The 25,874-nt window shown below is 41.6% G+C and overlaps 1 protein-coding gene across 1 annotated transcript in view; it reads right to left on the bottom strand.

Annotated features, from left to right (window-relative positions):
- tmem132e (transmembrane protein 132E) overlaps positions 1–25,874 on the bottom strand; it is a 707,821-nt gene that overhangs the window by 525,348 nt on the left and 156,599 nt on the right. The window contains exon 2 of the mRNA XM_080210481.1: positions 7,367–8,273. Coding sequence (XP_080066607.1) covers positions 7,367–8,273 — 907 coding nt within the window. The remainder of the gene's footprint in view (positions 1–7,366; positions 8,274–25,874) is intronic.

Genomic DNA, 25,874 nt, shown 5'->3' with positions numbered 1-25,874 from the left:
TGGGAAGAGGGGGAAGGTCAAATTGTTTCCTGGTGTGGGTGGGGGGAGTTGATTCTATCTCATCACATTTTTAATTCTGATCATTCCTGTTATAATTGCTACTTAGATTATATTTCACTCGCGTGAATGTTGCTTTTTTGCCCCTACACCAGCAAGTTCAGAAGAAGTAGAAATCATTACCATTTCCCAAATTATCCTCTAAACTTGGAAATGCAGATCTTAGAATTTACTGCAAGTTGGCTATTGCTAAACACAACTGCAAAGGTTGTTGAATCAAACAACGGCTATCTGTACACGTATCTATGTGTTTCATTACACAACTTCAATAAAGGTATGGATATGTACCTCAGTGGATTGTGCAAGTACAGGCAGCAGAGAGAAGGGGTTACACAACTATAATAGCGCACATCGACTTAATTAATGAAATTGTCAAAGTAGTTAGCTGTGAGTACATGAAATATACTGGGAGGGAGGACAGATGGATCCCTGGTTGGGCAGGGGGGTGGCGCTGGTGGTGGTGGTGGTGCGGACGATTGGTAGAGGGGGGAAGGGGGCAGAGGGTCACAATCGGTCTGGGCGGGGGTGGATAAGGGGGAAAGTTTTGTTATAGGGGTGGGGATGATGTCTGTGGGGCCATTGCTCTCGGGCTGCTTTATCCGCTTTTTGCGGCCCAAGAGCGATGTGACAGCAACGCGATTTTCAAATTTTTTTCCTCACTGCATATGCACAGTTCAAAGCTCCAGTTGTTTTAGGCATGCTAAGCCCCACCCACAGCACAATTCAGATTTATGATTTTTTTTCAGGCTAAATGCTAATGGGGGCGCCTGAAAGCAGATTTCCAAGTTGGATCTGTATTGCGCCCAGATTCAGCACTTAGAATGAAAATAGTCAAATCGGGCTCCAAGTGTGGTTTGGCTACTAGTTTCTTAAACATTAATCTTTGCTTTTTGACAAATATAGGTTACGATACATATACCCAGTTAAATCCTTTCTTTGGAAATTCAATTCAGATTGAATGTGTAGATTGATTTCATTTGATTTATCATTGTTGCATGAATTAGTATTCAATGAAAAGTATTTTTTCTTGCGTGCTATACAGACAAAGCATACCGTATTTAGAGAAAAGAAGGAGAGAAGGCAGAATGTTGTGTTACAGTGATAGCTAGGGTACAGTGAAGGATCAATTTAATGCAAGGTAGATCCATTCAAAATGATGATAGCAGGGAAGAAGCCGTTCTTGAGTCGGTTGGTACATGTCTTCAGACTTTTGTATTTTTTTCCCGATGGAAGAAGATGGGAGAGGGTATGTTTGGGGTGCATAGGATACAACAATTAATTAAAGTTTAGTGAAAGCACCTCAGTCTTATTCTAATTTGCCTCATAAATTGAAAGTTATCCAATTTTTTGAGACACGCATGCATGTAGGGATATTTGTGTAAGTTCTTTAACAAAACAGGAGGCATCTGCGGTGAAGGATCCTCTTGGGGAGAGTGATCATTGTATGGTGGAGTTTCTGGTGCAGATGGAGGAGGAGAAAGTGGGTTCCCGGACATGCGTCCTTTGTTTGAACAGAGGGGAGTACGGTAGGATGAGAGAAGAATTGGTGAATGTGGACTGGGGGAGCACGTTGGAAGGTAGGTCTGCTGAGGAGCAGTGGAGGATCTTTAAGGAGATCTTTCTTGGTGCTCAGCAGAAATTTATTCCGATGGTCAAAAAGGACCGTAGGAGGAGAGGTAATAAGCCGTGGATAACGAAGGAGGTGAAGGAAAGTGTTAAATTAAAAGCGGAGGCGTTTAGAGTAGCTAAGAGTAGTGGGCGAGAAGAGGATTGGGAGAGGTTTAAATGTCAACAAAGATTGACAAAGAAGTTGATAAAAAAGGGTAGGAGAAACTATGAAGCTGGGCTAGCGCTTAATATAAAAAAGGATAGAAAGAGTTTTTATAAATATATAAAAAGGAAGAGGCTGGCTAGGGTGAACGTTGGACCCTTAGAGGATGAGAAGGGGGACTTAGTGGTAGGGGATGGGGAAATGGCTGAGGTCTTGAATAACTTTTTTGTTTCGGTCTTCACGGAGGAGGACGTGAATAATTTGCCGGGTGTTAGAGATGGAAAGGTGGTAGGACTGGAGGGTCTCAATGACATTACTGTTACTAGAGAGGCGGTGCTCGACAGACTGGAGGGGCTGATTGTGGACAAGTCCCCAGGACCGGATGGAATGCATCCGAGGGTTCTGAAAGAAATGGCGGAGGTGATGGTGGATGCCTTGGTGGTTATTTTCCAAACCTCGCTGGATTCCGGGGAAGTGCCGGAAGATTGGAAAACGGCTAATGTTACGCCGTTGTTTAAGAAGGGTGCCAGGCAAAAGGCGGGGAATTATAGGCCAGTTAGTTTACCGTCTGTTGTAGGTAAAATGTTAGAATCCGTCATCAAGGAGGAAATAGCGAGGCATCTTGAGGGGAATTGCTTGATAGAGCAGACGCAGCACGGTTTCGTTAAGGGGAAGTCGTGTGTGACAAATTTACTGGAGTTCTATGAGGATGTGTCTAGGGCGGTGGATAGAGGAGAGCCGGTAGATGTGGTCTTTCTTGATTTTCAGAAGGCATTTGACAAGGTACCTCACAAGAGGTTATTGCAGAAGGTCAGGGGACATGGAGTTGGGGGTAGGGTGTTAGCGTGGATAGAGGATTGGTTGTCAAATAGGAGGCAGAGAGTGGGGGTCAATGGGTGCTATTCGGATTGGCGGTTGGTGACTAGTGGAGTGCCCCAGGGGTCGGTGCTGGGGCCTCAGCTATTTACCATTTATATAGATGATCTGGAGGAGGGAACCGAGTTTATGGTGTCGAAATTTGCTGATGACACCAAGATTGGTGGAACGGCAAATTGTGCGGAGGGTGTGGAGAGTCTGCAGAAGGATCTAGATAGGCTGGGCGAATGGGCCAGGAACTGGCAAATGGAATTTAATGTTGGCAAGTGCGAGGTGGTCCACTTTGGTAGGAATAATGGTAGGAAGGATTATTACTTACGTGGAGAAAAACTGCAGCAGGCGACGGTGCAGAGGGACCTCGGGGTCCTTGTGCATGAGTCGCAAAAACCCAGCTTGCAGGTGCAGCAGGTGGTCAGGAAGGCGAATGGGATGCTGGCCTTCATAGCGAGGGGGATTGAATATAAAAGTAGGGAGGTCTTGCTGCGGCTATATAGGGCATTGGTGAGGCCGCAGCTGGAGTACTGTGTGCAGTTTTGGGCACTGTACTTACGCAAGGATATTTTGGCCTTGGAGGGAGTGCAGAGGAGGTTTACTAGGCTGATGCTGGAGTTGAGGGGGTTGAGCTATGAGGAGAGGCTGAATAAACTAGGCTTGTACTCGTTAGAGTTTAGAAGAATGAGGGGAGATGTCATTGAGACGTAAAAGATGATGAATGGGATGGATAGGATAGAGGTGGAGAGACTCTTCCCGCTCAGAAAGGACAGTGGACTAGGAGGCACAGCCTCAAGATAAAGGGGGGGTGGTTTAGAACGGAGTTGAGGAAGAATTTCTTCACTCAAAGGGTGGTGAATCTCTGGAATTCTCTGCCCGTTGAAGTGGTGGAGGCTGCCTCGCTAAATATTTTTAAGACGCAGGTTGATGGGTTTTTGATAAGAGAGGGGATTAAGGGTTATGGGGAGAGGGCGGGAATGTGGAACTGAGCCACGACAGATCAGCCATGATCTTATTGAATGGCGGGGCAGGCTCGAAGGGCTAGATGGCCTACTCCTGCTCCTATTTCTTATGTTCTTATGTTATTATCTACATATAAATGTAGGTCAAAAAATATAGAACTAACAGCACTGTTGGCATCTCTATACCAAATAGACTGCAGTATTTTAAGAAAGCAGCTCACCACCATGTTCTTAAGGGCAACTGGGAATGGGTAAAAACAATGCTGGTCTTGCCAGCAACACTCAGATCCTGTGAAAGAATAAAAAAAAGTTCTGTAAATTATCTTTCCTGGTGTTTTAGCAGGAAATTTATTGTTCCTCGCCCTTTTTATGCTTACTACGGGGTCCACCATGAACTTTTTTATAATGGGGACAAACAGGGTCAGGAGGAGAAGGAAATTTTGCAGAACAAGAAACAAAGAACAAAGAAAATTACAGTACAGGAACAGGCACTTCAGCCCTCTAAGGCTGCACCAGCCATGCTGCCCAATTGAACTAAAACCCCCAATCCTTTCGGGGACTATTTCGCTCTATTTCCATTCTATTCATGCATTTGTCAAGATGCCCCTTGAAAATCACTATCATGTCTATCTAAATTGCAGAAGATTGACTAAGAAGTACCCTTTCACCAAAGTCTAGAGACTATTCACCAAGTTGAGTCATTATGAGGCAAAATTCCAGTCAGAAGGCATAGAGAGATCATAAGACCATAAGACGTAGGAACAGACGCAGGCCATTTTGAGTCTGCTCCGCCATTCAAATACGTCATGACTGATCTGATTTAATCCCCAATTCCACTTTCCCACCTTATCCCCATGACCCTTGATTCGCTTATTGAATAAAAATGTGTCTACCTCAGACTTGAACGTACTTAATGACACAGCCTCTACAGCTCTCTGAGGTAAAGAATTCTGCAGATTGACTACCATCTGAGAGAAGAAATTCATTTTAAATGGGCAACCCCTTAAACTGAGATTAGACCCTGTGGAGCTAGACTCTCCCAAAGGAAATACAATGAGTGCACACCCAACCCATAGGACATCTCCTCATTAGAAAATCACTCAGGATTAATCTTGCAAACCTTTTTTGGACTGCCTCCAATGCCATTATATTGTTCTTTATGTAAGGGAACCAAAAGTATTTCAGGTGTGGTCTAAGTACTGCCTTGTATATTTCAGCAAGACTTCCTATTTTTATATTCCACTCCCTTTGAAATAAAGGCCAACATTCCATTTGCCTTCCCTATTAACTGCTGAACTTACATTCTAGCCTTTTGTGACTTAAGCATGAAGACCTCCCAGTTTCCTAGGGATAGATTGAGGGAGCTAGGTCTTTTCTCCCTGGAGAGTCGAAGGATGAGAGGTGACCTGATAGAGGTTTATAAGATGTTGCGAGGTATAGATCAGGTGGATTCTCAGAGGCTATTTCCCAGGGCAGAAATGGTCGCTACAAGAGGACACAGGTTTGAGGTGCTGGGGAGTAGGTACAGAGGAGATGTCAGGGGTAAGTTTTTCACTCAGAGGGTGGTGGGTGAGTGAAATCGGCTGCCGTCGGTGGTGGTGGAGGCGAAGTTGTTGGGGTCTTTTAAGAGACTTCTGGGTGAGTACATGGGATTTAATGGGATTGAGGGTTACAGATAGGCCTAGTAGGTAGGGATATGATCAGTGTAACTTGTGGGCCGAAGGGCCTGTTTGTGCTGTAGTTTTCTATGTTCAATGTTCTAAGTAAGCCGCATGATGCTGCTTATTATATTATAATGCATACAAATCAAGTTTGCACTCCTCCTGGGCATGAACCTCATAGCATCATTGGAGGGAATGGGAGGGGATGTCAGGAAGATCGGAAATTGAAGTCTTGCTGGTGCCAATCCCTTTTTTAGCTTCTCGCAAGATTTAGCAGCCATTGTGACATTTGCGCTTGTGACTAACACAGCCTCTGAATTACAGCCAGTGTTTCAGATTAATTATCTTTCCACATGATGGGAAAAATTGAAGATGTACGGGAATAGGTTTTGAGCAAGTGAAAGGATGACAGGATGGAAGTGAGAACAAAATATAAAGGGGTATAATATTCCCTTTTATCAATATTCTCCTTTGAATCAGGAATTAGGCTACTTCCTGACCGTGGTTTCTGCCTCCTGATTCCTGCCTAATTCATCGCATATGCTCAATGTATTTTCACCCCATGGACTGCAGGAACAAATTTGAATCAGGGCGTCCTCCTCCCAAAGCAGGTCTGAGGCGGGAACAGAGCTGCGCAGATTCGAAGATCTACCACCATTATTGGGATATCAGCCCAGTTCTGTACCAATGTGCTTGGCATCTTAGCCTCAACCTTCTTTAATCCCCACCCATCCCCATTTCCCTCTATATCCTCATGCCTTTTCACCACATATCTACAATGGAGAACTCACAAGCCCTATAATAACATTGGGAAGTCTTTAAGATGTCCATGAAATGTTCAAACCAAACAAACAGCCATTCAAAAACCTCTTAACTGCTCACAAACTCTCAAGCAAAAAGATCCCACAGTTCCCTTGTTAGTTGTGTCAACAGCAACTGCTTAGCTAAATCCATTAGAGGTTCTGGAGCTTAGCCAACCATTCATAATTGTATTCCATTGGACCATATAAACTGTGTAAACAAAACTGGTAGAGCTGAATTCGTTGAAGTTTTTTTGAAGTAGTCTGCTGAAAATAGCTGAGCTAAGAACTGGACTTTGAATCAACAGTGTCCAAATTATGCATCTCAATATTAATGAATACAGAAGAACACTTCAATAAGTGGATAATGTACTCTAATGCATCCGAACATTTTCACAATGCTGGTCATTTTAATGGTAACTTACCTTCTAAGACCAAAGCCCCAACAACAATTATTGTATTAAAATACACTTAACATAAACAGCATCTAATTACTATAGGCAAAGAAGGTACCAACTTTTAAATAAATGTTAAAAGGTTTCAAACTCCAGAACAGGCTTCCCTCATGGTTCATGAATATTATCTGCCATATTATCTGCCATATTTCCCGAGCCCATGAAAACGGTGGTTGATGGGAATCAGGTGGCAACTTTGGAATTCCTTTCCTCCCCACTCCTAACCAACTTGATTTATTGATGATTTTATATATAAATGCCTTATATATATAAGCACCTTTCAGGGATACTCAAAAAAGAGTTTTCTTCAGCTGAGGATTTCATAACAAGGGAAATACAAGCTATCTACTGCTCCACTTGGGAATAGTGGTATCATACATCAAAGAGCCATCTCCTTATGAGTTGCATGATCCACGTTATGCTCTAAATAACTGCTCCATTCACGCTCATGCATTTTTTTTTAAATCAATAAAATGGTTAATTTTTCCCTTCATTATTCATGGAAAATGGTCAGCATCCTAGTTGATTCCAAAGATGAGAAGACAGTTAGAAGTGTGAAAGAAATTAACAATAACATTACAGATGACACTTCAGATGGTAACACAGGCACAGCATTAGAGAAAAGTACTTACATTTTAACTTAATGGGTAGAATTTTCATAATGTGTAGAATTTTCAACAAATGTAAGTGATTTATGTACATTTTATAACTACTAATATCCAATATGTTATTTTCCAATTCATGTGCAATGTAAAATTGCCTTTTGAAGTAAAAACAATGACATAATCCATACCTCAGAGTGAATTGTTCCACTGTTGAATTTGGTGTTAGAAACACAGAGATACTAAGGATTTCCCCGGGTTTTAGCGGCCCCTCTGGCAAGCGAATGAAGATATTCCCATCAAGTCGATGCTCCTGAACTAACTGAGTTTGGAGGGGCTGATACAAATTGATGCTTCCTATACGTAGCAGAGGCTGTTGGTAAGATCCATCCTGTCTAGCGTTTTTTCCTTTACGAAAAGATGCGTTGCTACCAGCATTGCATTCTCCATTTCTGTCTGGAGGATGCAAGGTGTAGTATAGTTCAACTTGAAGATTTTCACTGATTATATCCAAATTATCCATCGGTTTCTTTCTTCCCAAATTTGAGGAGGCAGAACTAAACCAGGCAAGGGGCAAATCAACTTGGACTAGGCATATGGCTAAGATTCCCCTTAGCCTGCAGGAGCTTTTAATATCTCTCACATCTCGGAAAGCATGAAGTCTAGCACATGGCAATTTATCTACAACATCAAAATCATCCCAATCTCGACCTGCCACATAAAATAGTACTTGAACAAGTGGTTGGTTAAAGGGAACCCTCTGTTGGATAATGAAGGCTCTGACCTTCCAATTCATAGTGAATCGGTCCAGCACTTCCAATGTACTGGTGGGCTGAAGTATATCTTTTGGGAGAGTGCGATCCATGGAGAAAGGTCCAAAAGTGGCATTCACCACTGGAAGTTCTTTTGTTTGAAATACAACAAAATGTTCCGAACGTTGGAGTGACTTGGTGCTGTTCCATTGTAGGTTTGGTTTGTCCTTATTTAGGAAAAAGGCTAGCTGTACGTTTGAGAGCTTGTAGTTCACAGGAAGATAGGCTGGGGATGTGTAGAAGCTCTGCAAACTTTCTGAACTTGTAGGCAACTCTTTGCTATGAACTGTAAAAAGAAGAAGAAGCAAAACTGAAACAAGTCTGAAAAGTGTTGAATGTTCCTCCATTTCAATAATAATTCATACAGCTGACTTATCAATTAACTTGGATAATAAAAATAATTGATAAAGAACCGCACAACAGTTTTTAAACATGCGATGCAGAAATTGAAAGTTTATTAAATAATTACAGTAAAAATTTCTTTCCAATAAAGAAATGTGACTAATGAATTATGATAACTTTTTACCAAAGAAAATTAAAATGGGCCTTATGGATCCTCAGGCCATCTACTGGGTATCTGATAGATTTGGGTCTCGAATGGAGGTCCATGTCCCACCAGGAACATTTCAGTGATGGCCCCAATCAGCCCACTTAAATTGACTCCCCACATCCAGGATGATTGCCCAGAAGCAGGAAAGATATCAGGTCACTGAACCTCCCTGTTCTGCCTCAAAGGCTTTATTTCAGGCTCTGACCCCTTATTAAAGGAACTTTATCAATAAATGGGTGGCCTATTTCCAGCACAGAATGTGCAGTCGCACACTATCCAGCATACTACACACCTAGGTACCTGAATTATGGCTGTAAAACAGGTACTAATATATTCCTTGTGCAGTTTTTTTTATTTTATTTCAGTTTACCTTAATTTTCATTTCCTATATGACAAACAGGTGCTAATTTCTATTAAAATGGTTATTATGGCAGCTGTTTCTCAGCATCTATCTTGTATTACATTAATTGCAGTATTAATTATACCAACGTGCAAATGCTTAATTAATGCTTAATTTGCCTGATCCAAAGATGAGCTTCTGACCACATATCAGCACCATCACCAAGACGACCTACTTCCACCTCCATAAAATTTCCTGACTTGTCCCTGCCTCAGCTGAACTGCTGCTAAAATCCTCATATATGCTTTTATCCGTGGACTTGACTATTCCAAGGCACTCTTGATCATACTCCCAAGTTCTACCTTCCAACAACTAGAGGTCATCCAAAATTCTGCTGTCTATATCATACCTTGCTATTCACCCATCACTGTGCTCACTAGCTTACACCGTCTCCCAGTTAAGCAATGACTTGATTTTAAAATTCATATCTTTGTTTTCAAATACCTTACCTCTTCTCTATCACTGTCATCTTGTCCAACCCCATAATCTTCTGGGATATCGGCATGCTCATAATTCTGGCCTTTTAAGCATCCTCAAATTTAATCACTCCTCCACTGGTTGTTCTTTAAGCTGCCAAGTTCCAAAGTTCTTTAACTTTCCCCAAACCTCTCCACCTCACTTTCCTCCTTTAAGACATTCCTTAAAACCTACCTCTTTGGTCATTTGCCCTACTGTCTCATGGGGCTCAGTTGTCATGGTTTATTTTAATCCTTTGAAGCACTTGGAATGTTTTATTATGTTTAAGCCACTGCTTAAATACAAATTGCTGTTGAATGATTAACTTACTGATGATAAGATCATTGACAAAAGAGAACAGTGGAGCACTGGATTATAAAAGAAGATAGGGCAAGATGGATGAATGCCAGTATCGGTGATAATTACAGAAAAGTCATCTCAGAATTTGGACATTTTGGAAACTTACAGAAAATACAAATATTTTCCAAAAGTTTTTGTTATAACAAGAATCAAATTTACTGCAGAATGAACCTGCACTTTAGTCAATATAGCATTGTCAAAATATAGTTTCCAGAGCAGGATGTTCCTCAGTGCAACTTTAACAGAATATACTATAATATGCTTTGTCCCATTTGAACATATAAGATAAACTATATATTAGCAACAAATACACTGCAAAATTCAGATTCAAAACCATAATTACATAGATTTTATGATCTTCAACATCAGACCCAGATTTACGTACATATGTACCTTAAAAGGTTTTAAATCACGGCAGGGAATAAAGTCATGGTTGCTTTTACACAAGCCTGATCACAGTCAGGATTGTCTCAGTAAATTATAGATTTCTGCTTAAAATATTTTTAAATTGAGAGAATGATGGATATCAGAAATGTGTGGATGCAGATATAAACAAAACATTTGGCAGGTATGTCTCTTTTCCATTAGAAAAAGACTGAGAGGTATGCTAATAGAAATACTTAAATTTATGAAATGTTTTGATAAGATTGGATAACGATTGTTTCTGCTAGTGAGAAGAGTATAACTAGAGGCCATCAATAAAAGATAATAAGAATTCTAGTAGGGAATTCAAAATAAATTCTTTTACCCAAAGAGTGGTAGGAATGCAACCCAAAATCATGGTTAAGTCAATAGTCCTGATGCATTTTAAGGTAATTGCAATAAGAATTTGAGACAGGAGGGAATAGATCAACAGAATGGTTGACTTAGATGAGAAAAGATGGAAGGCTACTTGAGTGAAGCATAAACAGCATGGACTTATTGGCTAAAATACCCTGATCCAGTGCCAGATATCCTGCATTATGGACATTCTTAGATTTTGTTCTGATTAATATTATTGCAGTGTCACATTAACAAAAGACAAATTGTAAAGACCCATTTTACTTGGCAATGGTGAATCTGGTTGGACAGCTTTGATAGCAAGATGTTAAATCACATAATATTTAATCACCTGATTTTTCCCACTGTTTGAAAATGTTTTATATTTACTTTGGTTGAGAGGCCAAGGTTAAAAACTAAATATTCCAGGATTCTTGACTTTTAAGAGTGATAGGAGTAGCTGTGAGAATAAAGAATTGGGTGGAGACAGTCGAGAAAGATTCTTTGATCAGCAAATCAAGATATAGAATCAGTTTTAATGGAGCCAAGAAAAAAAATAAGGGGTAGAGAACATTGGTGGAAATAGTCAGTAGGCCCTCCAACAGAGTTGTACAGTCAGAGTATAAATCAGTAAATTAGAAGTACATGTCATAAGGATAATAAGGTAATCCTGGGGAATTCAATTTTTGTATAGTGAGAAGAATGAATCATGGAATGCATGCAAGATATTTTCCTAGATCAGCATGTCAAGGAACTAACAAGTTAATTAGTAGCCTTGTAGCAAAGGACTTTCTGAAAAGATTGATCATAAAATTATACAATTTTATGTTGCATTTGAGAATGAAACTGATATAGTTAATTCCAAAACAAAACTCTTAAATCTGAATAAAGCAAATTAGATCAGTATGAGGGACAAGCTAGCTAAAGTAGATTGGAAATTAGATTAAGTGATGTGACAGTCTATAAGAAATGGCAAACATACAAAAAAGTAATTCATAATATAGAGCAAATACATATTTCCTGAAGGAATAACAACACCACAGGTAAGATGGTCCTATGCGCAGCTGATGTGAAAATTAAAGTTCCTCCAGGATTACTATATTATCCTTGTTACATGTACCTAAAATTTCATGATTTACGCTGTTAGAGGGTCTACGGACTATTCCCACCAATGTTCTCTGCCCCTATAATAAGAGAAGTTAAAGACAGTATTAGATTCAAGGAAGAGGCTTTCGATTTTACTGTAAAAGAGTTGCCAGCTTGAGGATTGAATATGGGGATAGTGAAGGAAGATGGAGTTGAGGCAGGAAATCAGCCACAACCTTACTGAATGGTGAAGCAAGCTCAAGGGGACATATGGCCTACTCCTGTTCCTATTGACGGGTTTCGCTACTATCAAGGGCCAAATTAAATCTTTCAGTCATTTCACTTTATAAAATCCTCAGATATCAGCAAGGTCCCACAAATTTTGCTGTAATAATGAAGAGATAACATATTTTAAGTGATGTTTGTTCAGAAATAAATATTAGTTTTGACTGTAAAATAAATAAATAATTTTGTTTGGGGTAAACAGTCCTACTTAATTTTTTCAGGAACTTTATATTTACCTTTAAATAATATAGAATTATAGGGAGGGGATAGCTTGATCTTGGGATTGGACACAGCTCGACACAACATGGAGGGCTGAAGAGCCTGTACTGTGCTGTAATGTTCTATGTTTCTCTATAGAAGTTAAAAATAAGTTTCAAAACTAAAAATCCTTTTTCAATTTGTAAAAAGTGTTTTTCTGAATTTCTAAGGAATGTAAAAGCATCAATGCTATGTCATTCTAGTTGAACAGTTTGTTTTAAAAATGTAATGTATAAGAGAAAAAGCATGTTAGTCACAATACATTTTGAAATTGAAAATGTTTGTCTCAACATTTAGCTGCAATACAGGGACTCCCATAAGTGATGCTGTGATGGGAGCGTTCTAATGTTGAAGCACTAGCAAACATTAGTGGTGCGTACACCACTAATTGTTAAAACATTAATTGTATTTTATTTTGAAATTGCAAGTATATATGTAGTTGCAGGCTCTTTCCATCATGGAGCAACATATGACTCTGAGTTTGCAATCATGTTAGCTATGTTTATGGAGAACAAAATGAAAACAGATAATTCTAAATTTAAATTAATTGTGTAAATATCCCTCCCTCATGCTTACATGAATAATGCTTTTGTTTGTATCTTATGGCTGCAGCCCTGCTTTGACATCCCAGCCCTCGAATATGGAGGAGATCTCCATTCCTCCCACTGACAAATAAAATTGTTTTACCCCAGGGTCCCCATACTCTTCACATCTGAAGAACTCATCGCCACTCACCCCCCACCCCTACCTCAACTCAACATGAACCTCTGAAACTTTTCTGGCCTAACCACCAAAATGTAATCTGCATATTTAAGTTTCATCAGTCAGTTGTACAGCAGACAACCAATGAGTGAAATTCTCCCACCTCAGCTGTGGCAGGTTTGAAAATAGGCCAAAATGTCAGAAACCCACCTCCTAAAATCACGTTGCAATTCTTCCAATGGCAGGCTTGTCTTCCCGCCAGCTGGTGGCATGAATTTCATTTGCATTCGTTTTCACCCATTTGCATCTCATCTACGCTTATTAAAACAGCTGCCTACTAGTAATCCTGTCAGGCCTTCCAATCTTGCCAGCGTGAAATAACATCAGTCTAAAACCCAACTGAAAGAGTGGCACGCACAAGACAGTCCTCACTTTTCAAGACACTTTGAGGCCAGTGCAATAACTTTCTGCCATAGTGTTGCTCTGTTCTAGATGCTCTGTTCAGCTCTCTGCCAGGACAGAGTCTTCCTGTCTTCATCTCCACACTGGGCTGGTCTTCATGAACAACACTGGGCTTCTTGACCCATTGACACTCCTATATCACCAACTTGGATCAGTACTGCCGCGTGGGGTTGGGATCACCTTCTCTCTGCAGCCATGCAACCTGAGTCTATCTGGGTGGGACTGTGCTGTTGGACTTATGCAGCCACCGCAACAAAGGTTTGAAGTTTGATGGGGGTGGAATACAACGTGAGGTTGTGTCGGGGGCCTGATGAAGACAAGGCTAGCAATGTTGCTATGCAAGGAGAGGAGGAAGGGCAAGGGCTCACGAAGAAAGACAAAGGGGTCAGGAGGTGGTGAACAATTGAAGGCCTAGGGAAGACTGAGGGGGAAGCTGGATCCCACCAAGGCTGCATCAAAAGCTCACAAACAATGAGACCATAGAGATGCCACATCATTTACCGGAAGGGTGAGGACAAAGACTCAATGCAGTGGGTAAAGGTCTAGGTGGGGCAAAGGCACCTCACAGATGATGGGCTCAGAGGGAGGGAAATTGAATCAAGGAACAGACATCTTCTTGAGGCTGCTGGCCTGTTTGCCTCTGGATTGTTGACATCTTGCACTGTCTGGCAAAGATAGATGGGCTAGAGAGAGTGATATGAGTGTAGTGGTGCCAGTACATTCCAACCCGCTAGCTGATGGTTGGCAGGTGATCAGCTGCTGGCCTCTCAGGTGACTTGGAATGGAACTTGCCTATGCATAATTAATACAGTTCCAAGCTCAGTGTGAAAAGTACTACCTAAACTGTCCACCCACCACAATTAGTCTCAGAAACATAGAATTCCACCATATCATTCTGATTCTATTTTGCTCGCATCCCCCCCATTCTCTTCATTCCATAGGGCTCTCACTGGCAGTTGATCTGGCCTTTGGCCTCTTCAGTTGCCCACTACTCAGGCTGTTCAGTGGGACCCATGGCCTGATCACCAGGCAGCTATGGCCTCTCTAAAATAAAGACATGCTGCTGCACTGAACAAATATGTGACATATCGTTTGATGGTTTACTGCAGAGAAAACAAAATATGGTACTGTTGATCACAGCAGACTTAGGGTCTAGGGTACTCATAGAGGATGATGATGCCTAGCGCTTGAAATAAATCTACTGCTAGCATTATTAGCTGGGCAAAAGGTTCCACAAGTCAACGTCTAATCTTTTATTTGGTGCACAATTTGTTCTTATTCCAATTCAACTTTTCAGTCCAAAAGTAATTTCTCTTTGGAGGGTATGTTAAACATGAAATACAACTCTACAGCATGAATTTAAATGTACAACATGAACCCTCTGTTAAACTAGTTGATGGAAAAATGTCAAGAAAAATTAAACTTCCTTGTGCTAATGTCAGTATCAAAATGTCAAGCCTATATTGTTCTTCTTGAACCTGTCAAAAATGTTTCACATCTTTGTATTAAAATAAGTTATATGCTGCAATTATAAATGACTGTCATGCATGAAAAAGTGGTTTCTGGAAACGGGTGCAGATCTGAAATTCGGTTGGTCTGACCAAGTGCCTCCCGTCTAGGTTTTTCAATCCATTATACTGACATTGATTATTAACATCACTCTTCATATTTGTCTATGCTCTGACATAATGGTATGGAATTTGGCCCAGTTTTTGCATGGCAATAAAAGGACCTCTATTGTGCACTTATAAACAAATTTAAAATTACTTTCATGGTTACTAAATATATCCAAGCAGTATGATTCACACATTGGCCAAGAGTTTGCATTACAAAGGGCATTAGTATTATAGTAAAATCTGAAACATAATGAGCGATTCTATGTTTGCTTCAGTCAATGCAAAGACTTCATCTATGCAAAAACTTCACTTTGAGATATTTCTGCCTGTGCGATTACATTTAAATGCTAGACTGTAGGGATTAACTAAGACCGCTAACTTGATTATATTTTAAAACTCAGAAGGCATGCTGGGTTAGCTAAAAAATTGACAGCATTCCTTGAGGGTACACAACAGCCTTCAAACAAGATTTTCATAACAGCAGCTGCAAGGCTTGTTTTTCAAGACCAAGGCAGCCTGCGAAGGACACTTACAATAATGAGATAACAGTTGAGATATATTTTGGATTTTAGCATGTGTTTTCAGTTCAGTTTTAAGATCCTGTTCAAGCTCAATACAAAAGTTCACTTTTTGTTTCCTTTTCACTGTTAACATGTTAATTTTAAGTTCTGTTCAATCAAAGAAATTCACTTTCATCCCCATACCACTGCTGTCCCATCAACTGTTCTAAGCAATTAATGGACCCGACACATGGGAAACCCAGTATAATATTTTGAGAAGGAAGTGAAACTGATCACCAAGCCAATCCCACTCCTTGGATGGTATACAATAGGATTCCATAAGAGCAGGAAATGTGTCTACCAAGAGTCCTCAATTAGGCAGAAACTTAAATTGCTGTTTCTTGACAAAAGTGTTGAGACATAAGAGATTAAGTCAATAGCAGATTGCGCCACATGCCGTCTGGTGTTGTGCTCCTATTTTCACTGCATTTTCATCTCATGAATACTCATTATGTTCAAATGCTTTCAAATTAAGTCTTTCCTTCAAGATTAAGTCAGCAGTTACAGGAAACTCATTCTTCCTGTTTTGCAATCATTTAAAAATGGCATGCATCAGTCAAGTTTGCGCATTTTGATCTCAGGTAAGCAGTTGTTTTTGTGGATATCTCAGCATAGAGGAGGGGTGGAGAGGAGGACACTACCACCTTGGGTGAAGGGTCAAAAGGGCAAGGGTGATTTAAGAATGGGGAGGGCTTTGGGTTAGGAGCATTTATCTGTAAGGGACAAGAGGTCTGCAAGGAACAGGGCAGGTGGAGTCAGGGCTTGGAAATGTGCAACAGGAAGGACCTGGAGTCTTGGATGTGGTCAGAGGGCAGCAATCAGGCAATGCAAAACTAAGGTGGATCCCACAGGTGGATTTAGCATTGTCTAACGTTGGATCCTGAATGTTGAATTCAGGAAACTCTCTGTATTGGGGAAGGTCCACAGTTACGGGGGACGTTAAGAAGCAGTCAATGCATTTGGAGGTAGGGTTAGGGATTGCAGAGGGTGAATCAAGCGACTGAAAGGACATATAAGAGATGATGTAGGGGGAGGGTCTAGAATAAGAGGTGGAATGTCTACAGTGATGGCAGTAGGATCAAGGGAGAAAGATGCATGCCTACTGCCACTGTCACAGATCAAGAGTGATGGTGTGAGGTTTGAGAGTGACAGATGGAAAATGCACAGTGATGTTCGAAGGATCAAGCATAGTGTGCTGAAATTTGAAGATAAGAGAGGATGTACGCTGATGCTAATGAAGTGGAGGGCAATTCTTGTTCTTTTGTTGGTCATTTCTTCCAACTTACATTTAAGTTGGCAGAATCCAAGTCTAAATGGGAAGATGCCATGTGTTGGGTGCAAGTGGGAGTCAGAGTGTAGAGTGAGGCGGGAATATTTTGTACAGCCAATGGGAGGATTTGAAAACTTCATTGCTCAGCAGCTGCATGGATGAAAGCCAAGTATAAAGAGGTGCTCACTTAAATGCCTTCTTTTTCCATTCAGGTAACTTCGTGCATTTGCTATGGGTCGGACACCCCCAATATTTGTGCAAGTTTGAGAGCAGGAGTGGAGGATGCAACTAAAGACAGCTGTTGCAAACCAACAGAGGTTACAAAGACCACCAAAAGACAAAGTTGAGGGGCAGGCTGCTCAGGAGGTAGGCAACCAGGTAAGCCATCATAGAAGATAGGCACTGGCATATCAACATGTCTTCAGGACAAGAAATAACTATCTTGAAATGTCAGAGATAGTTGAGGCTGTCCCAGGAAGTAATCTTGGAGATATGTAGGATCCTACAGAAAGACCTGCTACCTGATTTGGTGGGATCACATGATACTGGCGTGCAAGGTGACTATGGCACTCCACTTTCCCCAGCAGTTATTTCCAGATGTCCATGGGTGACAGGTGTACCATTTCAACACCCCTGCCCCACAAGGCTGTGTTTTTAGCCCCTTACTATATTCCTTATACATCTACAACTATGTGACCAAATTCCCCTCCAACTCGATTTTCAAGTTTGCTGATGACACCACCATAGCGAGTCGAATCTCAAACAATGACAACACACAGTACAGGAAAGAGATAGAAAATCTGGAGTAACTCACTGTAGTGTTAATCTAAGCCTACTTGTGACAATAATAAATAAACTTAAAACTTAAACTAGTGTGACAATAATAATCTCTCCCTCAATTTCAGTAAAATGAAGGAGATAGCTATCAAGTTCAGGACAGCATGCCCCTGTCTACATCAATAGGGATGAGGTGGAAATGGTCGAGAGCTTCAAGTTTCTAGGTATCCAGATCACCAACAACCTGTCCTGGCCCCTCCGTGCTGATGTTATAATTAAGAACACCTCTACATTCTCAAGAGTCTTGAGGACATTTGGCATGTCCACTAGGACTCTCACCAAATTTTACAGATGCACCATTGAAAACATTCTTTCTGGTTGCATCACAACTTGGTGTGGCTCCTGCTCTGTCCAAGGCTGCAAGAAACTACAAAGGGTCGAACATGCAAACGAGCCTCCTTTGTCTACACTTCCCACTGCCTCAAAAAAGCAGCCAACATAATCAAGGACCTCATGCATCCTGGCCATACTGTCTTGCACCTTTTTCCATCAGGAAAAAGATACAAAGGTCTGTGGTCACATGCCAATCTACTCAAGAACAGCTTCTTCCCTCGGGTCATCAGACTTTTGAATGGACCTACATTATAAGCTGATCTCTTTCTCCACCTCAACTATGACTATAATACTACATTCTGTACCCTCTCCTTCCCTTCTCTATGAAGGGATGCTTTGTCTATAATGTGTGCAAGAAAGAGTACTTTTCACTGTTTACTAATACATACGATAATAAATCAAACCAAAATAATTTCGCAGGCTATCACACAAAGTTGCAGTAAGGAGGTAATCAATATCCTCTTCTGTTTTGCAAATAAATTCATCAAATTCTCCACAGATGAGGACTCCCAGGCAAAGGTATAGAACTTCAGCATCATAATGTTTTTTCCTAGAGTGCAAGAGGTCATCAACTACACTCTCATGTTGCCGTTAGAGCTCTCTGGAACCAGTCAGTGGCATACGTGAAGCACAATGGCTTTCTGTCATTGAAGTTCAACCTGTCTGCAATCATAAGCAAAGAGTAAATCACATCTGTGCTTATTTCCCAGGAATCTCTCATCACTCCTGCACTTGTGCTACTCAGTGGTCCCAAAGCTTTTTGAGGCCTCAGTCCAGGTTGATTGCTGAATCCTGAATGATAAAGGCTATCCCCTCTGGATCTGGTTGATTAGACATTTCCATAGTGCAGTAGAACCATGGTACAATATAGCTCATGCCTCCACTAGAACCATCTTCAAGCAAACAATGGGTTGCTGAAAATGCCCATCAACAATCTTAACTTGTTTGGAAGGGCTCTGCAGTATGCACCACAGAGGGTATCACAAATGGTTGTGGTCTGCTGTGCACTGCATAACACTGCCATGCAAAGGAGAATGAACGGAACAGAACAAGAGGCAGAAGCAATACTGCTCCTCAGATGAGGATGAATTGGATGACTCTGAGGAGGAAGCCACGAATGTGCATGTGCCCTTACTGGATGCAGTGCGAGACATACAAGAGATACCAGGGACAACCTAATACAGATTCAATCAACCAAGAGTGAGGTCCTTATATGACTGGAACTCCACTACCTATTCGGGGTATCTGCCAACCCCTACCCATCTCTGTCCCGGAACTATCTCTGGACCCACATCATTTGCCACAAGAGCAAGGTTAGTGGACCTTTGTCACACGTACTCGGTAATGAATACTGATTCTGAGGACATTTCTTCACACTTGAACACACGTTAATCAACCTGGCCAAGAAGTCAGATCCTGCACTATCATTCCAAGGCATTGAATGCACTTATAATAGTTCCATTATCCACACTTAGAATAATCTCAGACAATTTCCTTGACAATGCATGTAAGCGGTGAGTTAAGCCGGAATATTCAACCAGGTCCCACAGACTGGGAAGTATGAAAGTGCATACCACCATAAACATTTATTAAAAATGGAATGCAAACACACATCATCATTTCCTCCACAATACAGAATAGGAAATATCCATAATTCTTTGTAACTATAAATGTATGTCAACCATGAGGCATGTCAGTACATTTAGCTCTCTGACAAAGCTAATCCCAACAAATGATGATTCATGATTTTTTTTTATATATCATGAATTGAAAACAATATAAGGTGACAAACTACTTTTGAAAACAGCCTTTGTAATTTTAAAGTTTTAAGTTTTCTCTTAAGGACCTCTATGCTTTAGTATAATCCTAATATCAGCAGCTGACATGGAGGCAATCTGCTCAGTGCACTGCATCATTGCCTTTGAGATCATGGCAGGTGATCTCTGGAGGTCAAAGGTCTGGAGGTCACCTGCTCTGGTGCAGAGGCATATTCCACACTCTTGAATACTGGCAGCAATAGAGATGATGGCCGAAGGCCTGAGGAGAGGATCATGAGGGTCTCCTGAGAGGAAGTCGCTGGGGTGACAAGCACGTGATCTTTTTCCCTAATAGTGCACAAGGGCACTGCGCTCTCCCTGAGATGGGACACTTAGAGGAAAATCCAGGTGCCTCACCACCCCCCCTCAGCACAGTATTGTTGTATTAAGCCCATAGCTTAAATAAACAAAGTAAGAAGTCACACAACACCAGGTTAAAGTCCAACAGGTTTATTTGGTGTCTCAAGCCGCTAGCTTTTGGAGCACTGCTCCTTCATCAGGTAAGTGGCAGTTCACAAACAAGGCATATAAAGACACAAACTTAATTTATAAAATAATGCAAGTCTTTACAGGAATCAAGTCTCAAAGGTACAAACAATGTGACTGGAGAGAGGGGTAAGCACAGGTTAAAGAGATGTATATTGTCTCCAGCCACGATAGTTAGTGAGATTTTGCAAGCCCAGGCAAGTCGTGGGAGTTACAGATAGTGTAGCACGAACTCAACATCCCAGTTAAGGCTGTCCTCATGTGTGCGGAATTTGGCTATCAGACTCTGCTCTGCGACTCTGCGTCGTCGTGTGTTGTGAAGGCCACCTTGGAGCACGCTTATCCGAAGATCAGAGGCCGAATGCCCATGACCACTGAAGTTTTCCCCAACAGGAGAACACTCTTGCCTGGTGATTGTCGGGCGGTGTTCATTCATCCGTTGTCGTAGCGTCTGCATGGTCTCCCAATGTACCATGCCTCGGGACATCCTTTCCTCCAGTGTATCAGGTGGACAACGTTGGTCAAGTTGCAACTGTACGTACCATGTACCTGGTGGATGATATTCTCACATAAGATGATGGTATCCATGCCAATGATCTGGCATGTCTTGCAGAGGTTGCTGTGGCAGGGTTGTATGGTGTCGTGGTCACGGTTCTCCTGAAGGCTGGATGGTTTGCTGTGGACAATGGTCTGTTTGATGTTGTGCGGTTGTTTGAAGGCAAGAAGTGGGGGTGTGGGGATGGCCTTGGCGAGATGTTCATCTTCAACAATGACGTGTTAAAGGCTCCAGAGAAGATGTTGTAGCTTCTCTGCTCTGGGGAGTACTGGACACTGAAGGGTACTCTGTCCGCTGTGTCCCGTGTTTGTCTTCTGAGGCAGTCAGTGCGATTTTTCGCTGTGGCAGGTCGGAACTGTTGATCAATGAGCGCCATATGCTGTTCTTATGAGGACATCTTTCAACTTCTGGAGGTGTCTGTTGTGATCCTCCTCATCTGAGCAGATCCTACGTATACGGAGGGCATGTCCATCAGGGATGGCTTCTTTAACATGGTTAGGATGGAAGCTGGCGAAGTGGAGCATCTTGAAGTTATTCGTGGGCTTGCGGTACAGAGAATTGCTGAGGTGATTGTCCTTGATGGGGATGCATGTGTCCAAGAATGCAACTGATTCCAGAGGGTAGTCCATGGTGAGTCTGATGGTGAGTTTAGTGACATGTCAGGTGACAGCTCCTCATTACAAATGCTGGTTTTCAGTGGTATGTTGGATCCAAGAATGCACAAATTACAAACTGTCACATCGTTTTGACATCAATTGACATGAAGCTGATCATGAGGTTGATCATGATTTACTCATTTGGATTAGCTGTCCACTCACAAAGATATGTTAATTGATGACCCCAAAAGAGAACCTTTGGTAATATCTGACCATATCATTTTCCCTGGGGGTTCTAAGCATTTGGATTCTCTGATAAACCCAGACCTGCTGCCCAAATCGCATGTGTTTCCTGTGGCCACCGCTGACCCTTTAAATTTTAAATGTAATTGTGTGTGTGCCATCAGAAGAAGCATTTTTTTTAAAACTGAACTGCACCCCTTATTTGATTTCCAAATCATGGCATTTCTACCAATACCGTGGAAGGTGTTCTGAAATAAAACAGTTAACACATTCGCAGCAGTCTTACTTCAAGAAAGTTGTTGCTACTGATTTAAAAGGAAATAAAAATCTTCACATAAAACAACAGGATGGTAGAAGCAGATTTAACAATAATTTTCAAAAGGCAATTAGTAAATAAAATCATAGAATGATACACCTTAGTAAGAGGCCATTCAGACTATCATGCTTGCGATGGCTCTTTGGTCGAACTATTCAACTGATCCGACTTCAATGATTTTATTTGATTTATTATTGTCACATATTGTTTCTTGCGCATATACAGACAAATCATACTGTTCATGGAGAAGGAAACGAGAGAGAGTGCAGAATATAGTGTTACAGTCATAGCTAGGATGTAAAGAAAGATCAACTTAATGCAAGATAAGTCCATTCTTTAGTATGTATACAATTCTCTTTTGAATATTACAAGTTTATGGAGTGGATATGAATACTTATGACGGACAGATGATGTTTAAGTATCACGATCTGATTTTTTTTAAAAAAAGCCCTGCGCTCTAAACATGAAAAATGGCTGAAGCTGTCAGTTAGAGTTAAAAAAGAGAACAAAGAACAGTACAGCTGAGGCCTTTTAGCTCACCAAGCCTAAAGTGTATTTATTTATTAGTCACAAGTAGGTTTACCTGTGGTGAAAGTAAGCCTACTTGTGACTTGGTACACTGCAATGAAGTTACTGTGGAAATCCCCTAGTCACCACACTCCGCCACCTGCTCGGGTAAGCTGAGAGAGAATTTAGCATGGCCAACGCAATAGCCAGCACATCTTTCAGACTGGGGAGGAAACTTGAGCACCCGGAGGAAACTCACACAGATATGGGGAGAATATACAAACTCCACACAGATAGTGACCCAAGCCAGGAATCTAACCCAGATCTCTGACGCTGTAAGGCAACAGTGCTAACCACTGTTCTACCCCGGCCTGTGTTGACACATGACACCTTTCTAAACTAAAGACCTTTTGCCTCTGCATGGTCTGTGTCTCTCTATTCCCTGCCTATTCATATATCTATCAAGATGCTCCTTAAATATTGCTATTTTATCTGCTTCTACCACATCTTCTGGCAGTGCATTCCAGGCATTTAACACCCTCTGCGTAAAGTCCTTGCCTCTCACATCTCCTTTAAACTTTCCTCCTTTTACCTTGGACCAATGCCCCGTAGTAATTGACATTTCTACACTGGAAAAAGAATTCCATCCTATCCATGTCTCTCGTAATTTTGTAAACTTCTATAAGGTCTCCCCTCTGACATTCAAGTGAAAACAAACCAAATTTATCTAATCACTCCTCAAAGGTAAAACACTCCAAGCCAGGCAACATCCTGGTAAACCTTTTCTGTACCCTCTCCAAAGTTTCCACATCCTTCTGGCATAGTGGCAACTGTACATAATATTTCAAATATGGCCTAATTACAGCTGAAAAATGACTTGCTAATTTTTATATTCTATGCCTGGATCGATGAAGGCAAGCACGCCATACACCTTCATGACCACCTTATCCACTTGGGTTGTCACTTTCAGGAAACTGTGGACCTATGCGCCTAGGTCCCTCTATATGTTAATGCTTCTAAGGGTCCTGCCATTTACTGCATACTTCCCTTCTGCATTAGACCTTCCAAAGTGCATCATCTCACATTTGTCCAGACTCGCTGGGGTCTTTTAAAAGACTTCTGGATGAGTATATGGGATTTAATGGGATTGGGGGTTATAGATAGGTCTATGGATTGGTAGGTGTTGATGTGATCGGCGCAACTCGTGGGCCGAAGGGCCTGTTTGTGCTGTAGTGTTCTATGTTCTAAATTCCATTTGCCATTTCTCCACCCAATCTCAAGTCTATCTATATCTATATCATATTCACCATTAATGGAATTGTAGACGGGGATTTCTTCTTGAGGCTATGTATTTGCTCAAACATAAGCTAATACGAAGTCTCAAAATGCAGTGTACTGATTTTGATGACGTGACTTTATTTAACCAATCTCACTCTGAACTACAATGCCCTGTAAAGGCAATTATATATTTACCAAATCATATGGCCCACCTTTCCAGTAGACAACTTTCAAGCGGGATTCTGATTTAGAGGCATTCAGTCATACTCCCACAGATTATAGCTTCGGACAATTGGCTGCAATAATACAAATCATCCTGTCATTAATTCCAGCCAATAACAATACACATCATGACCTAATAGAATTTCATTTGTTATTAACTATGGACAATACCGTCTTCCTGTTATCTCATAACATGACGCACAGGAGGATGATTTCCACCAAATTGAACCCACGTGACTTTCGTCCGATCCTGAGAAATTCTTCATGTCTGCTCACCATTTGCATTTTGTCTCTGAGTTGTATGACCCTATTCATAAGACTAGCACTGGTAGTCATCTTGTTCCCAACCAGGGCTGATAGCATTTCTGCTTTTCAGGGTACCTGTTGTTTCTTCCCACCAGAGCTTGCTGTATTTTATCACTGACTGAAGTTTCACAAAATATAACCAAAAGCAAAATACATCCATCTTGTAAATTCAAAATACATGTTTTATATGAGAAATATTTGTTAATCATACAGAGTTGTCTTCTATGGCAACAGCCCTGGCTAGCTTACATTCCCATCGTCCAAGATAATTCATTCTAAAGTTAGTATTATTATGATACTAATAATACTGTATTAGTATTATACCAACACAGCAGGCTCTGGTGGGAAGAAACAACAGGTCCCCTGAAAAGCAGAAATGCTATCAGCCCTAAATCTATGGTTGTGGGTTTATTAGCCTACTCTAGCTCCTTACATCATGGATGAATGTTTCTAGTGGCCCAACATCTGCTTTGGGGCCGGGGTTTTCAGGAAGCCATTAGGCCTCCCATTGGTTGCTTCCCTGGATGTTCCAGCCTTCACCCAATTGCAATTGCAGCAGTGTGGTGCTCACTAGAAAGTGTCCCAGAAGCCTGTCCACTAACATCTCTCAATAAAGTGTGTGTCTCTGTGCTGGTGCTTGGCGCTGATGAATGCAGTGACTGAATGTCTGTGTCCTCCCTGGATCTATGGCCTGAGGTGTTTAGAAGGGTGGGATGGAAGGATGCAACCCCGGATGGCCCAGCAACAAGACAAAGGACATGGAGTCAGCTGTTGGAAATGTCAAGGGTTTGGAGGATGATAGACTCACTTGAGATAGGTCATTGGGATCACAGTGTTTTGGGCTGTTACTTGTTTGGGGCCTACCGAGCTCGCAGTCAGCCACAGATTGTTCTTGGGTCTCACCCGCAATTTCCAGAGACCTCTCCTCAGAGGGGGTGAGGATTTGTATCTTGGAGAAGACCCTGCTCCTCTGCGCCTGTTCCCTTCTTGTTGAAGGCAATCTTTGCCTATGGGGAACATAAAGATGATGTGGGTATGCCGGCGTTGGACTGGCGTAAATACAGTAAAAAGTCTGACAACACCAGGTTTTAGTCCAACCTATTTATTATCAAATAAATAGGTTGGACTAAAACCTGGTGTTGTCAGACTTTTTACTGAACATAAAGATGACAGAGTAAGTTGGCCTGACTAGGTTATGGGCTAATAGCTGGTGGCATGTGTGGACATAGGGCTAAGCTAGTCAAGGGATATGATGTGGACTGCAGGATGTGGAGGGGATTCTGTGACAATGTTAGAAGGTGGTGTGGTGGGATAGAGGGTTTAAGCTGAGATAGCAGAGGTTTAGGGGCATGAGTAAAGTCAGGGGCAAAGAACTGGGCACTCACCCTTGCAGACCGGACCTAGTCGTTTTTTTTAAGTCACTGCATGCCCATCCTCCTGGTGAGGCTCCTCATGCTTACTGCTCTGGTCACCACTTTCCATGCCTCCACAACCTTGGCTGAAGGCAGACTCCTGCCAATTCTCGGGAAAAGAGTGGCCCGCCTCTCCTCCACAGCTTTTAACATCCTCTTCACCTCTGATTCGCGGAATCTAGTTACCAAACTTTTCCCTGTCATATTGCTGGCT

This window comes from Carcharhinus amblyrhynchos, chromosome 23, assembly GCF_965287045.1.
Source record: "Carcharhinus amblyrhynchos chromosome 23, sCarAmb.v2.hapA, whole genome shotgun sequence".
In the NCBI taxonomy this organism is placed as follows: domain Eukaryota; kingdom Metazoa; phylum Chordata; class Chondrichthyes; order Carcharhiniformes; family Carcharhinidae; genus Carcharhinus; species Carcharhinus amblyrhynchos.
Note: the sequence above shows the minus strand (reverse complement) of the source record. Positions and strands in the feature narration are given on the sequence as shown.